At 32.5% G+C, this 16,532-nt stretch overlaps 1 protein-coding gene across 1 annotated transcript; it reads right to left on the reverse strand.

The window, feature by feature from the left end:
• Positions 1-10,519: 10,519 nt before the first annotated feature.
• LOC115700868 (uncharacterized) lies at positions 10,520-12,499 on the reverse strand. Its single transcript, XM_030628531.2, has 5 exons — positions 11,896-12,499; positions 11,725-11,802; positions 11,495-11,594; positions 11,216-11,349; positions 10,520-11,077 (listed from the first exon to the last, which is right to left on the reverse strand). Exons 1-5 carry the CDS (start codon positions 12,310-12,312, stop codon positions 10,859-10,861), a joined length of 948 nt encoding a protein of 315 aa, XP_030484391.2. The 5' UTR covers positions 12,313-12,499; the 3' UTR covers positions 10,520-10,858.
• Between the last annotated feature and the right edge of the window lie 4,033 nt (positions 12,500-16,532).

Here is a 16,532-nt window from a genome sequence, read left to right on the forward strand (position 1 = left end):
ACATAATATAGAAATGAACAATTAGCACTAAAGAATTTAATAAAGTTTACCCGATATTCCAAGGAATAAAGAACATTTGGTGGTTGCTGTTCATTAATGATAACCAATTAGCCAATCGTCTTGCCGCATCGTCAAAAGACTGTCTATGTTCTTCATCGCTGATCCCATGCACTGTGAGAAGCTCTGGGTCGTAAAACTTGAAAATTTTTCTCAGACCGTTGATGCTCTCCCATATGTGCCTGCCAACAAAAGTGTTAGTGTCTTATAATAATTTAACTATAATTTGAGATAAGGTTAATTAGATTAAAGAAGAGTATACATCATTCCAAACAGCATTCCCTGGTTGCCGATGTAGTCACACGTAGCAACCTGCTGCAAATCCTCTCCAGATAACGTGATCTGGGTACGCGGTGCAATGAATCCTCGGGGGACAGGAATTGTGATTATATCACGTTTATCTTTGAGCCTTAGGAATTCATGAATCATCCATTTCAGCGAATTAGGGATCAACGCCATCTTCTCTTCCGTGAACAACTCATCTTCCCGTGCACCACGGCTTTGTGGAGAAAGCATCGGAGCTTTCCCCTTTGACGCATCACGTCTTGAGGGCGGTTGAGCGAGTGGACCCTAAACAAAACAGAACATAATATATATATATATATCAAATTTTATCTAATTTCTACCGAAATTTCGGCAGCATAACGGTTGTAATTGAATGATCCCAAAAATTTTGAACATGGCTGTATAACGACAAATAACACATATATAACAGTAGTTTGTTCATCCATCCCACCGCAAAGACATATATTCGCAGAACCTACTTCACTACGGATGAATATTGAAGATATTCAAACTCCACTAATCATTAATAATTAATTTCAGTTGAGAAGTTACCTCGGTTGTTAAAATTAAGTGTTTAGGCCAAGGAAGGAACATCTGGTACACGTCCCTAACATATCTGAACTCTTCAAGTGGGACCGGGATTTCGGCGTCCTCTTGCAAGGGATTTCCGAAACCATGATCCGAGCATGTGAATCATCGTAATCCTGGCAGTGAACTTTGATCACACCCACATGCTCGTACAAATACGCTCGGGCCACAATATTGTCGATGTTGTCAGAGCAGAGATGTACTTGCTGAGTAAGGGCCGCTTGGTCATCAAAATTGTATAGGATACCTTGGTCGTTGAGGGAAATGAACTCCTCAGCATAAATTGTTGGTTGTACCTCATCCTGAGGAGCGTATGGTTGTGGAACATACGCCTCACCAGCCACCTCTCCTTCTTCCTCTTGTTCGGCGGCGTTCCTCTGTCGCTTAAGGGATTGGACTTCGGCTTTTAATTGTTCAATCTCCTTCGCTTGCCGAGCCACAACATCGTACACTTCCCTTTTCTTCCCGCCGAACAGTTGAGATGCCCCGGTCGGGAACCTACAAATCATAAAATGCAAATTAGCAACGATTTCATTTGTGTAACTAAATAAATAACATTTGAAGTAATAGCATACCCGGCAGCCACGACACGTCCGGGATGCTGCGGTGTCCCGAGCGCCCGCGTGAGGATATCGTTTTGGCCCCGGACCCGAATTTGTCCCCGACTAAGCTTCTCCTCTAATTGAGCCTAATGCACGCATATATTCAAGCAATTAGTATATGAATTATATACACTAACTCTAATTGAATTATATATTCAAGCAATTAGTATATGAATTAATATATACTTACAATCTTCTCGGCAATTTCCTTGTCGTAATCAGTGACAAGTTTTCTACTCTTGGTGCGAGATTTAATCCAAACACGGTGGCGGGGAGGATCTGCAACTTCGAGGTCCTTTTTCTACATAACGTTATAACAATGAAATGAGTACCAATTAAATTGTATAGCACATTATAGCACATTAAATTTTTAGTATTACTTACCACAGCTTCCCGTACGTTCACCATCCCACTCCGACCACTTCGGTGTCTGGATTGAATTTTTGAGGAACGTTCACGTTGCACCTTACTCAATTCCTACAATGCCAAAAAAATACATTAGATACATGTACTTGTATTTAAGAGTTTATCTTAGTGTTAATATAATTAGCGTACCGTAAATTCGGGAGTTAGTCTACTTTCAACGAATTTGCACCAATCGCCAGCGTCGATCTCCGGTGCTTTTCGGGGACTTGTGCCGGTCGTCCCGCATCATTCTCTTTCAACGCGGGCATTATGATGTCTTTTGTCATCCTATTCTTGAAGTCTTTCATTAACTTCCCGCCTAGGATGAGACAATCATGTTTGAAGGTGTCCGCACAATGAACCCCGTCTATTTTGAAGGAAAACAAACACGGTTAGAGTCAACATTTGGAGTAATAGAAAAACAAATCAAAATTCTAACAAATAATAGCTTACCCGAATGTCTTTCCAAACTTTATTTTTCGCAGTCCGGTTGACTTCTTTCCAATTTTTATAAGCCAACCCTATTGTCCGCCGACATCCGACTCCCGAGTGGATACGAGCTTCGCGTAGCTTTTTCCACGGTATTGACCTTTATCATTAACTTCGAGGGCCACTCTTTTGCCCTGATCCATTAGTTTGGATATTTCATTCATTTGCGTCGGCCCTCGTGTAGGTATTGTGGTTGGACACTCATTTTCTGCTCCCGAATCAGATCCTGATTCTGAGTTCGCCATGTCTACACCATTAACAAACAAACTTCAAAGTTAGCTACATATATAACAAGTAGTGTATATGAAATATTAAAAGCATAAACAAATTGTTAAGTATTCAGGACCATTCACAACCACAATATAAAGTAAGCTATATATCAAGTTACCAATTAGACACGTTTTCTTTTCTTTTTTTGTTTATGTTTGCTCGAATCACAATTGACCCATATTCCCTCATTGATATCGTTTCTAATGTATTCGGCGTCGTCTTCCTCAATGTTACGATCAATTCCCATGAGTTGCTCATGAATTGGTTGTCCAACAATGAAGTCATCGTAACATAAGTCGGCATTCTCCTCATCCTCTTCGCCTCTAAGAACCTCCTCTGCGGTGTCGATAAAACAATAGACCATTTATCATTAGCGGATCGAAATGTAAAAAACTTGAGTCGCTTGGCTAGCCATGATGAATGGATCATTCTTGCTTCCTCTCTTACTTAAATCAACCAAAGTAAAACCAAGCTCGTCAGTTTTTACTCCAACGTTGTTGTCAACCCAAGAACACTTAAAAAGTGGAATTCGGAACGCAAAATAATTGAGCTCCCATATTTCTTCAATGACCCCGTAATACGTCATAGTACCTAAAACATGGTTTCTATCTTTTGCACTTGCAAAGTGCATAGTTTCTGCGACGATACGTATACCACTATTTTGAACCTCTCGAGCATCATCTCTTGACTTTGTATGAAAACGTTTACCCCTTACAATGTACGCTTCATGCTTTGCAACCGCAAAAGTTGGTCCAAGGGCAATACGACTCAACACATCGATACTCCATGATTCGGTTCGTTCAACTTTGCTATAATGGTATTCCTTAACCACCCAATGAAAGTTTGACGATGTTGGTCTGCAACCCATTTTTGTTTATTTTTTTGATTTCTTGGAACCATTGATTGTAACAGCTCCATATGGTCACTGTAAAACAAGTAAGATAAATCAAGTTATTGTTCATCGTGACTTAAGTAATGTTAATCAAACAAAAGGTACTTACGTTATATATGGTTGAACCTCTGCGTTATTGTTCATCACGACTAATTGAGCTTGATCTAGTTCAAGCTTGGACACCGTCACCATTGTCCCTTTGCCCCTTAATCCTCTATCAACATCATCTGGTCGGTTCTTGGTTTGCTAATTCCTATTGCCTCAACTCCGGCCATGTACTGCGAACAAAATTCCACGGCCTCTTCGGATATGTAGCACTCAACCATACATGCTTCGGCCGATAGTGGTTACACACATAACTTTTAAGTACCTTCATATTTCTTTCAAATGGATACATCCATCTCGCCCACACCGCCCACACGGCCTTGCTTCTCTCACTAGATGAACCATTAAATGGATCATGATGTCGAAAAAAGATGGCGGAAAAAACTTTTCCGTGTTGCACAATGTTTTGACTACATGTTCATGTAATGCATCTAACTTATCCAATTCTAATTCCTTCCCGCACAGACCTATTAAAGAAAATGCAAACATGTGTCAAACACTCTCGAACATTTTTTGGCAAGACCGATCTAATGGCAATTGGAAGTAGATGTTGCATTAACGCATGACAATCATGTGATTTCGGACCCATTAGTTTCAATTCGGTCTCATTCACCAAGTTTTTGATGTTAGAAGAGTAACCATCGGGTACTTTCATATTTGCAAGTGATTTGCAAACCGTTTGTTTCTCTTTTTTGGATAAAGTGAAACAAGCGGGAGGCAAATATAAACGTTCACCTTTCTTCTCAGGGTGCCGTAGATTGTCGTATACCCATTTCAACGAGATCTAAACGACTATTTAGACCGTCCTTAGTTTTGCGGGAATATCAAGTAAGGTACCAATAATACTCTCACACACATTTTTTTCAATATGCATGACATCCAAACAATGTCGAACTAGTAGACTTTTCCAATATGGAAGACGAAAGAAGATTGACTTTCTTTGAAAACAACCATTAGTTTTTTTATTTTTTTGCGTCTTTCCATACTTAAAATCTACAAGTTGAACTTGTTGGAGAATTTGTTCCCTGCATGTGGCAAAGGAGCCATATCACCCTCTTCGGTACCATCGAATGCTTTCTTCTTCCGTCTATCGGGATGATTTGCGTGTGCAAGTACCGTCCGTGACCCATATAACACATCTTGTGTCCATTTGCCAAGCGACGAGCCGATGTGTTAGTGCAACAAATCGGACAACCTTCGTAACCTTTTGTGCTTAAGCCCGATAAATTACTATAAGCGTGGAAATCACCGAGTCCACAACAACACGGCTTTCGGATTAAAAAATTCTTTTTTAAAACCATCATAGACACGAACCCCGTTCTCATACAATTCTATTAAATCGTCAATCAATGGTTCCAAATATACATCGATATTATGTCCGGGTTGTTGCGGCCACGATATCATTAAAGAAAGCATGTTAAATTTCCTCTTCATCACTAACCAGGGAGGAAGATTGTACATAACTAGGAAGACGAGGCCATGAACTATGACGACTACTTAGAGATCTATGTGGATTTACTCCATCCGCGTACGTACCGAGACGAATGTGTCTTGGTTCGATTTGAATTCGGGGTTTATGTAGTTCACTTTTTCCAAGCTTGGGAATGCGGGATGTCTAAGTTTTCCATCTTTCACTCTCTTGGTCTCATGCCAAATCAAATTTTCGAATGTTACCGCACTACGATATAATCGTTTCGGTCGCGGAATCAAAGGCATGTACCACATCACTTGTTGGGGGATAAGTTTCCTATTCTCCTTACTCTTGTTTACTTTATGGCGGGATAAACCGCAAGCTCGGGCAATAATTCATGTCTGCATATTCCTTACGATATAAAATGCAATCGTTCGGACATGCATGAATTTTTTCATACTTCAATCCTATAGAATTTAACGTTTTTTTCACTTCATAAGTAGATTCGGAAAGCGCTTGGCAAATGGTAAGATATCTTTAAAAGCGGCTAAAAATTGAGTAAAACATTTATCGCTCACTCCATTTTCTGCTTTTATGTTGTAAAACTTTACCATTGTTGGTAATCTTAGTTTTTTACAACCATCGAACAGAGGTTTATCAGCATCACTAAGAAAATTATCGAATTTCTCAGGATCATTAAGAAATTCCTCCTGTGCTTCGTTAAGCAAGTCCAATGGATAATCATCCAAATCATTACCCTCGATATCATCTACCCCCGCTTTCCTAATGGATATGGATCATTAGGTAAATGTTCGCCATGGTAATACCAATTAGTATAACTTCTATTGAAACCTCGTAAATACACATGGTCCTTAATCATTGTAATATTCCCTTTAGATACATTACAACAATCTACACACGGACAATGAATACGATCGTGATTTGTAGAATTCTTTAAGGCAAACTCTAAAAATGCATCGAACCCTACTTGAAATCGCAGTGTGTCTCTCTCCTCACGCATCCATGATTTATCCATAACAAAAATCCTATCCAAAAAAATTCAGTATTTAGTAACTACTTATAGCTAGTTACTAATTACACAATGTAACTAACTAAGTTTCTCACAATTTATTCATATTAATTTATAAATTACTTAAATTCTCGTTTTAGATTAGTTCATATTATTAGGTTGTTTTGTTGATTAGAATGTTATTAAAATGTTAAATATTTCTAATAAATAAAATTGAGGGGAAAATTTTTTGGTAAAGCAATAAAGGTATTAACTAATATTTTCCCCTTTTAATTAACTTTTGCTCTTTATTTTCTTTGAAAAATAAAAATCCACATTGAACCTCTCAAATGAAAGAAAAAAAAATAAAAAAAGAAGGATTTTATATGTTTATTTTGTTAATTTATTTAGTAACTAATTATATCTAGTTACTAATTACACAATGTAACTAACTAAGTCTCTCACACAATTTATTCATATTAATCTAAAAATTACTCAAATTTTCGTTTTACATTAGTTCATGTTATTAGGTTGTTTAGTTGATTATAATGTTGGTAAAATTAAAAAGTTTTCATAAATGTGAATATTATTATTTTTTATGTGACCTAACTTCTTATTACTATGTTATAATTAACTATATTATGAATGGTTTTAGTAAGATTTATCCTAATTCTACCGAAATTTGGGCAGCATAACGGCTGTAATTGGACGTTCCCAAAATTTTTACAAGTGCCTAAAATAACAAACAAAACAGATAAACAATACAAAATTAATCCACCCATCCGACCGCAGTACATGTATTCGCAGAACCTACTTCACTACGGATGAATATTTAAGATATTCAAACTCAACTAACATGCATTGATAATTAATTATATATTAAGAAAAAGTTAGTAAAAGTATATACCTATAATTGCAAGCCCAAATACGCTACACACAAAATTATGCCGAACCCCTATAATATAAAGAAATACAACGAAATTACAAAATTAATTATTTCATAACTTATAACTAGTTATAAAAAATTGTAACAAGTTACTTAGTTACTAAATTATACATACATATATATAATCAATTATATCTCACACTATTATCTCAAAAAAATAAAATTATATCACACACTAATTCCATTTTAAAATTTTTATTTCTAAACTAATTTTTTTTTTTGAATCTAATAAAATCCCTCCAATGTCATTTTATTCACAATAAATATACATTGCAAAAAATATATAAAATACAATTACAAAATTTATTTTCATAAAAAATATACACACACTATATACACACACAATATATACACACATTATATACAAATATTCAATAAAATATACAAATACATTGTGGTATAAATTATTACCTAATAACCGCAATCCGACGACCACCGTAAAAAATCCCGACACTATACACATAAAACACAATAATATTACTAATAAAATAAAAAAACTCAAATAATAATTTACAAAAACATAAAATAAAACAATATACATAATACAATAAGAATAGAAGCAATATTTATACCTTAAACGAGGTTGAGATTGAACAATTTCTCAACAAAAATGGGTGGCCGGATTTCACACCCAAAGTTTACTATTTGGGTTCGGATGACACTTTTAGAGGCTAAAAAAATCAGAACTTTTTAGGTGTATGTTATTAAGTATCGAAAATGGAGGATTTTAAAAAAAAAATGGGCTGAAATGGTTGAGAAATGAGGGAGATAGGGTGGGGAGAAGGTGGTGGAGGCGAGGGTTTTGGCTGAGAAATGGGTCTCTGGTTTTTCTGGGTTGCTGAGTGAAGTGGGGAGGAAGAAGGAAGGTCGAGCAAAGGGTTATAGTCTGATCGACCCTATGCCGTCGGTTCCTTCATAGGAACCGACGGCATAGGGTACACGTGTCAGATTTACGTGTACCCTATGCCGTCGGTTCCTATGAGGGAACCGACGGCATAGGGTAATTCAGAAAAAAAAAAAAATAATAATTTCCAACCGCCTCTAAATGGTATAATGCAATTTTATACCTACGGTTTTTATCAAAAAACCGCCTCTAAATGTCAATTTCGAACATAGCGGGTATTTTCACACCCTTTAGCTTCCCTTTTTATAAATGGGGTTGAAAAAACTGCCTTTAAAGGCTAACATTGTAGTAGTGAGTGCGGATTGGATGTTGTTTGACTAAAAAAGTGCGGATTGGATCGGATGAACACACCCAAATATCAATAATATATTATATAAAAAAATAAAGAAAACTCAAACAAGTAAATACACATATACCTTGATTTTGGGAAAGGCTTCCAACTCAAGATCTTTACTATCATAATCACAAACATCTTCACTTACCTTTACCCTTTTCACTTCACGATCTCCATCATTGACTTTCTTTTTTCCACGTTTCTTCAAAGATAATCCAATACTCTCAACCTTTCTAAACCCACACTCTCTCTCAATATTTAGTTTTCTTTTTCCTTTCAGGATCAGATTCACACTAAGAAGGGAAAGAAGAAGATGAGTGATCACCATTAACACCTACACAAAATCGCTCTAAAAAAGAAACTCTAGAATATTCACGCTAATACCCACAAAAACCCTAGAAAATAAAATGACCAACCAAACACGAGAGGGAATATCTTGACTTAAATCACTAAACTTAAAAATGAAAATGAAAAATTAAATAGATTTCAAAAAATATATAGCAATGAGTGACTACTCTGAGTCTACTACGTATAGTAGGGTCGATGTGATTCAAACCACACATGCGTCTACATCTCACGCACACACAAATCACACAAAGCGCACCATAAGCAATGTCGTGGCATATAATATCAAGCCTTAAAAAATAGTATTAATTAAAGTAAAATAGTATACATAAACGATAAAAATTTATACTAATTCAAACAAAAATAAATGAGTAATAAAGATGAAATTAAATGTTTGAAATTTAAAATTTCTAAAAAAAATCTGAGCATAAAAATATTCAAAAAAAAAAAAGAAATTTTTACATGAAAAATACAAATTGACACTTTATTTACAAAAATACTTCCATAAAGTGTGGACAACAATTATGTCTTTAATAAGTTTTATTTACTAAAATAACACTTACACATCTCCATTCATGTCAGCCCAAACCACCTTCTAGTCGTTACCCTTTTGAAACCCACGTTCATTTCATATATATAATGGCTATTACTCATGTGGTTTTGCTTCTCCATCTCCATTGCCAAAAAAGCTTCAAAAATAGGCCATAAATCAGTTGCTAACAAGGCTAAAGGGAAACATCCAGTCATCGACGATGATGATTTCGATTTCGCTCCCCCCGTGGCTAAAGGTGGTCGTCGTCCAGTAAAGAAGAAGTTAAATGTATCTTTGCCTAAAAAAATTTCTTCTTCGACGGCTAGAAGGGAAAGAAGAAGTCAACTTTAAGACAATTATGATAAAACTATAATGTAACAGTTAAATCTATTGCGAACCAACTAAAATAAAACCACAAAATAACTAATAATTCTACATATTCAATACAAATGAATATTACAACAATTGTAGTTTATCTGTTCAGGTCGCGTATTTGATAATTTCGAGCCCTATTTTTATAATATTATGATATTGTAGTAGCAAAACTATTATTCAACTAACGTACAACTTAATTGCAACTAGAAATATTAAATGTGAATGTGTATCTATATGAAACTATTTGTTTGTATTTTTTTATCACTGATCGATAATTACTTGTTAGCAAAATATTTATGCAACTGTTATGAAACATTAAAAATTAGAACAGTACTTTCACGTACGTAACTCTATCTACATGTCTATTCGTGATTTAATATGAACAAATTTACCATTAGAAATCTTGAAAATAACAAAAAATACACTGAGATAAACATTTAACTATAGTATTGATGTAATATTTTTTTGGATTATACTTTGAGTTGGATTATTTGGGAACTCCAGTTCAACTTTTTGAGATATGTATTTCATGAATCGGAAAATTAAAGTCAGGACATTAGTTTTATGTGAATTAAATCAGATTTCTAGTTGAATTTTAGTTTTGTAGTAGTTTTTCTACACTTTTTTTTATGAATTCGAAATAGCACATGTTTTGATTGATTCTAGTCGTCTTCTCAAGTGAAGTCACGAGAATTAATGGTGGTTCTTTTTCTTGTTGGTTTTGTTTCAGTTGTGTTGGGTTGCTGAGTTGGTCGATTGAAGGTTGTGTGCGTGAGGTTGTTTGTTTCGTTCCGTCCAGTTGGAGTAGTAGAAAAAATGGTATTTTGGTAATATTTAATTGATGGATTGTATTTTCGTTCCGTGCAGCTGAAGTATTTTTGTAATTTAATTGTATTTTTTGTATATATATGAAAAAATTCAAAATAAAAATAGCTTTTATGTAATTATTATTTAAATAGAACAATGAACATAATGTAAATAAATTTATGTATATTACTAGAAAATTAAGAGAACGAGAGAAATGATATTTCTCTAATTAATGTTTATGTACAATACAAATCTACACATTAATTATATCACAACTTGACATCTACTTCTTTCCTCTTTGGAGGTATACCAATTAATATAAAGAATGATTAACTAAGTTATATTACACATTACAAAAAGACCCTTATTTTAATAAAAAGAATTTCTAACCATGTAGTTCTGTGTGGTGTTCAGAAGAATTACATTTACCTAAGGCTTAGGCCAATAATCTATAAATATCTTCTGTTTTTTGTTTTTTTTTTTTTTGATATCCTATAAATATCTAATCTTGGAGTTTTGTAACAGAGAGTTTGGAGAGAAGGAAAATACAAGCAGAGGAAATAAAAACAGTTGCAGCAAAACAAGCAAGATCGAGTCCAGTAACCAAAGGAATACTCTGAAATTTCTCCAACACTCCTACTTGGAGTAGCATCATCACAGCATGTCCTAATTTTGATTTTGCCTGTGAAACCGATTGCATTTCAACCCAACTTGGAAGACTCTGCAAAATTATATACAGTATTATTAACATATTTTAATTAATGTCAGATAATAACTAATACTACAAAAACTCAAAAAATATATTGGTAGACACATTTTTGAAGACTTTGTATATATATGTTAATCGAAAAGTACGTACCTTCATATAGAATAGACCAAACAAGTTAGAGCCAGCAAGCCATGGCCCTTTTTCTTTCACAGACTTTGAGCCAACAAACATAGTATATAGCCCAAATCCGAACATAAGCATGGCCATTCCTACTATGAACATATCTGCATATAAATGTTACATATTGTATAAGCAAACTTGAAAAAAATTTCTGATGGTATATATATCTCTTTGATATTTATATACCACTGTAGTAATGATAAAATATTGAAATACTAAATTATAATAAGTGATTAATTTCTTTATTACCAGTGGCTTCAATTAGTGAGTGCATCGCATGTCCTTGGTCAGCCTTGTGTGACAAGTTATGAAAATACTGGAAATATGACTGTAGAACGAGAAAGCATCCCTGTGTATCCATATTAAATACTTTTTTGAATTAAATTTCAGTATAAGACAATATTAATTAATACACATATTTGAATAATATATATATATATATATATATGAAAGAAAGTGAATTTAGATTAGATTAATACCTCAACAAAACACAATATTGAACCAAGCAAGGATCCGGCGACAGCAAATAACGCAAAGAATCGACAGTTAATTATGCCCTGTATTATAATGAAAAATCAATATTAAAATTTCAATAGTATTTAATTTTGTGAAAATATTTAAAAAGAAAAAGGAAATGTCTTTAGTTTTACCCTTTCCATGAACATCTGAATATTTTGTTTTAAAGATCTTCGTTTGAAGCGTTCTCTGAACAGAATCAATAGAGCATTGTTCGCTTTGCTCGAAAGAGATGAAACCAAATCGAAAATCGCTCCATCGATCCTCTCCTTGGGCTCAGACGTAATCAAAATCAAGCTCCCCGAACCAGCTACCGCGCCGGCGGTAGCCAAGGATGGCTTCGCAGCTTGAAGAAGATGACGATGAGTATTAGTAGTCCCCATTTGCGAATTCTTCTTCATCTCATCCCCGTTATTATTCTTAACCTTCTTCTTCTGATGCTCATAGTCTCCACTCGGCACCGAACACCTGACCCCAGACGAAGAAGAACCAGATCCGAGAAAATTCAATTGTGGGTTACTGGAGACGCGCAATAATCTAGTGGTTGCCATTGCAATGTTGCAACTTGGTTAGGGTTTTTGGGTAGTTTGGGGAGGTTTAGAGTGGAGTATTTATATGTGTGGAAGGAACGAAAGAGAAGAAGAAGAAGATTCGCGGTATATTATAGCTATTTGGACTTGACGGTGGCACTACTTTTTGCCTTTTCTTGGGAAGGTTGGGTTTGATTGTTTAAATCTTGAAACTTTCAGTATTGAACAAACTAACTTAACCTCATGTGATGACGTGGATGTCTTTACGTGTGGGCCCAGTTTTGTTATGAGTCGAACACGTGTCAGTCATAGAAGATATTCGAAGCTCTATTCTTCATCGCCGTCCTCGACTTGGGGAGCACACCATAATATTCGCACTCATGTTTTTTATTTTTATTGAGTAATGGTCAGCTCACGTGATTAAAATTTAAATTAAGGCGTCTTTGTTTTTACATGGGAAGTAAAACTGAAGTGAATAACTTAACAATTTCAGTCTGTAATTAAAGAAATTGGGAGTCACTTAAATTTATTATGAATGCTCAAATTTATCGGGGACACGTGTCATGCCGACTTTGAATATGGAGCGCAATGGTTAATTAAGTAGGCGCAACCGCGAACGTAATTGAGGAGTAAGTTGAAAGAAGAAGCAAAATTAGAAAAGGGATATATAGTGAATCAACGTACGCCACTGCAAGCTGTACATATATATATTTTTCTTGGAGAAATTTAGAGAGGTTCCTAGAAAATTGTTATGAAAAACCAACGGTGTATAGTTGTTAACTTATTATAAAAGAAAGTCACCACCAACACTCGACCACATTAGGAGCATATGTTTAATGATTGCATGCATTTTGCTAAGAGTGACGAATGCGATGTAAAAAATGTAAAACTATGACAACATCGAATGCACAATATTAGCTGTTTGGACTTATATACGATGATCTAAATGAGGGTCATTTCATTTGTCATAAATAATTGTAGAAATTAAGGATTAATTATTAATTGTTTATCAAATCGTATAAACCACTCCCACTACACAAAATATAAGGTTTGATAAATTTATAATGCAATTGTAGATTGCTTCTTCTTTTTTTTTTTTTCTCAAATCACGAGATGAAGTATGGTTTGCGGTTAAATTTTTTGTAATTGTTATTCAACCTGCATGCACCACCATATCACATAGTTAATTATTTTAATTTTGAATTAGTACAATGGTATAAAATTTCAAAATTATATAAAATATTTGTGTAAAGTTTTTTTTTTTATCATTTACAATTATTACTTATATAATCTTTAATAAAAAAGAGTAGCAATAATAATATCTTCCATTAGTATTTTGTTTAAGCATACAGCAAGACAGTTCTAACCTTTTTGAATACCAAGTAGATATGTCAAATACCAATGTGAATTTAGGGATTTTTTCTAAATTAAGCTAATACTATCCAAAATTAACATTAATACAATTATAAGGAAAAAATAAACATGTATGCTATTTATTGATTTTAAAAATACAATTTACAAAGTTTTTTATTTACAAATATATATACAAAATAAACATTTATGCTATTTATTGATTTCAAAAATACAATTTACAAAGTTTTTTATTTACAAATATACGGTTGGAGACAAAGCCCACTTGCGAAAGGAGAAAGTAATATACACAAGTAGACTATGCAAGGGAGGGGACAAAACCATCAAAGTTCGTTGACGCACGCAATATTACAGCGTCAGAATGTGCCAGTGGCTGCCACGTGTCAATTTTGGACAAAGTGCACTGGAGCGTGTTGGACTTTTTTTCTCAATGCAACAGCAACTAATTAGCAACGAAATAAAAACTTAAAAACAACCAAAACTAATTTAAAACTAATTATATCTTTATATATTAAAAGTGTCTATCTAACGGCATTTCTTGGTTTAACATTCTTGGTTTAACAGAATATACTTAAAAATAAAAGAATATTCTGTTAAATTTAACGATTAGGTTTGATCTCCCGTTAAAAAATAAACCTAATAATTAAACCCAAAAAATTAAACAATCTTTTAAATAAACAATCTTTTAAATATTAATAATCTCTTTTTAAATTAAAAAAATCGTGTTAGCCACATATCTCTCTAACAAACCTATCTTGGGAGAATATTAATAATTTTTTTATTTATTTTTTAAAAAAGAAAAATATAGATAAAATATCTAGAAAAGATAATATAAAAGAAGATTGATTGTGTTGGCTTAGAAATTTTTGGGCTTGGGCTTAAAAAAATAATAATAAAAAAGATGAAATAGGCTGTAATTAGTATTTACCTTATATGTTTGTGCTTATTTTTAGTTTTATTTTTAATTTTACCACCAAGAGGAGAAGGTTGAAAAATATTAGAATATGAAAATATTATTGGTGCTTATTAGTAATTTGCAAAGAATGTGAAAGTCTATAAATATATAGTTGTGTAGCTATTATTAGATATGAAATGAGATAATAGAACTTTTTTCCAATTAGAAGACTAATGTACATTTTACTATTAATAACATACATTATTATAACACAATTATGTTTTACTTACTAAATATACTGACACATATTTTATTTTTATAAAACAAATCGTTCAAATAATTATACTATTTTAATTATTAATTAAAATAAAAAACTAAAATATTAAATAAAACTAACACTACGTGGCTTGGCACGTAACAATCACCTAGTATAAAAATAAATGTACTTAAACCCAAATCAATTTAAAAATAATAATACATAAAAATCACGGCACATAAACTTAAAATCAACTTAAAAATAATTATGCATAAAAATAAAGACACATAAACTCAAAATTAACTTGGAAAGTAAAAATAACTACAAAATACTTGTATGTAAACTCAAAAAATATGTACCATAAAAACTAAAACATAGACTATATAACAAAAAAAAAATATGTAGTTATAAATAATTTGATAACAACCCCACTTTAATATAAATGGATAACAACTTTATCTTAAGATTGAAATTTATTAGGCATCAACAAATTTTATCAACTCAAAAGAAACTCAAAAACAACACATAAATTATCTCGAAAAAAAACCTACAAAATACTAGTGCATTAACTCAAAAAAAATATGTATCTATGAAAAATAAAACACATACTCAGTTTTTACCTGGTTGAACAACTAAATAACAACGCGCAGATAACAATTCTATTTTAATATAAAAAGTTATTAGGCATCAACACACTGTGTTAACTTGAAAAAAAACACAAATAATCTTAAAAAAAATAATAAAACAACATTCTTAATATATATGTGTCCATGATAAACTAAATATGTTTAGACATTCATTTTTTTTAACACAATTAGATAACAAAAAAAAAATAATTATATAACAATTGTACTGTAATATGCCAAATAAATAGGCATCATAAAATAATTCTACAGATTGCATTAACCCAAAGAAAAAAACACTTGTAATTTGTAAAGTAAATTTAAAAGCATTCACTCACTATAAAATACTTCAATACCAACTTATAAATATACACGTCCATAAAATACTAAATACATAATCATTTTTAACTTAGTTAAACAACTTAATAACAGTAAAAAAAAAACAACTCAAACACAACCTCACTTTACTATACACTTTAAATAGAATGACACATTGCATCAACTCAAAGAAGAAATATCAATAATCTTAAAAAAATATATATTAAAAGGAACAACAAAACGCGTGTACACCAACTCAAAAATATATATATCCATCAAAATAAATAGAAACTTATTTTTTTTTTATTTGGACAACTAAATAATAACCTCAAAAAAAAATGTTTTCTTTTGTTGAAAAATAAAATAAACTTAAAAACAACTATAAATCACTTGTACATCAACTTAAAAATATATGTACCAAAAATAAAATTACACATATACTCATTTAGGATAATTTTATTTAATATTTTACCAATTGTACAATTAAATAGGAACAAATAAATAATTAAAATACAATTCTAATTAATGTACAAATCAACCAAACATGAATACATTACGTACCCAAGACAAAAGCAACTTAAAAACAACATTGATACAATCTCCATAAAATTAAAAAAGAAAAAAAAAAACTTAAACAACTACAAATCATCTAAATATTAACTAATTGTATTACAAAAATTACTCAATTAGAAATCAACCCCAAAACACATGGATCTAGTAACAAGCATATATAATCATTTTTTTTTTTTCATGGCAACTCTAAAATATTTTTAAAAAA

Source organism: Cannabis sativa, chromosome 8, assembly GCF_029168945.1.
Source record: "Cannabis sativa cultivar Pink pepper isolate KNU-18-1 chromosome 8, ASM2916894v1, whole genome shotgun sequence".
In the NCBI taxonomy this organism is placed as follows: domain Eukaryota; kingdom Viridiplantae; phylum Streptophyta; class Magnoliopsida; order Rosales; family Cannabaceae; genus Cannabis; species Cannabis sativa.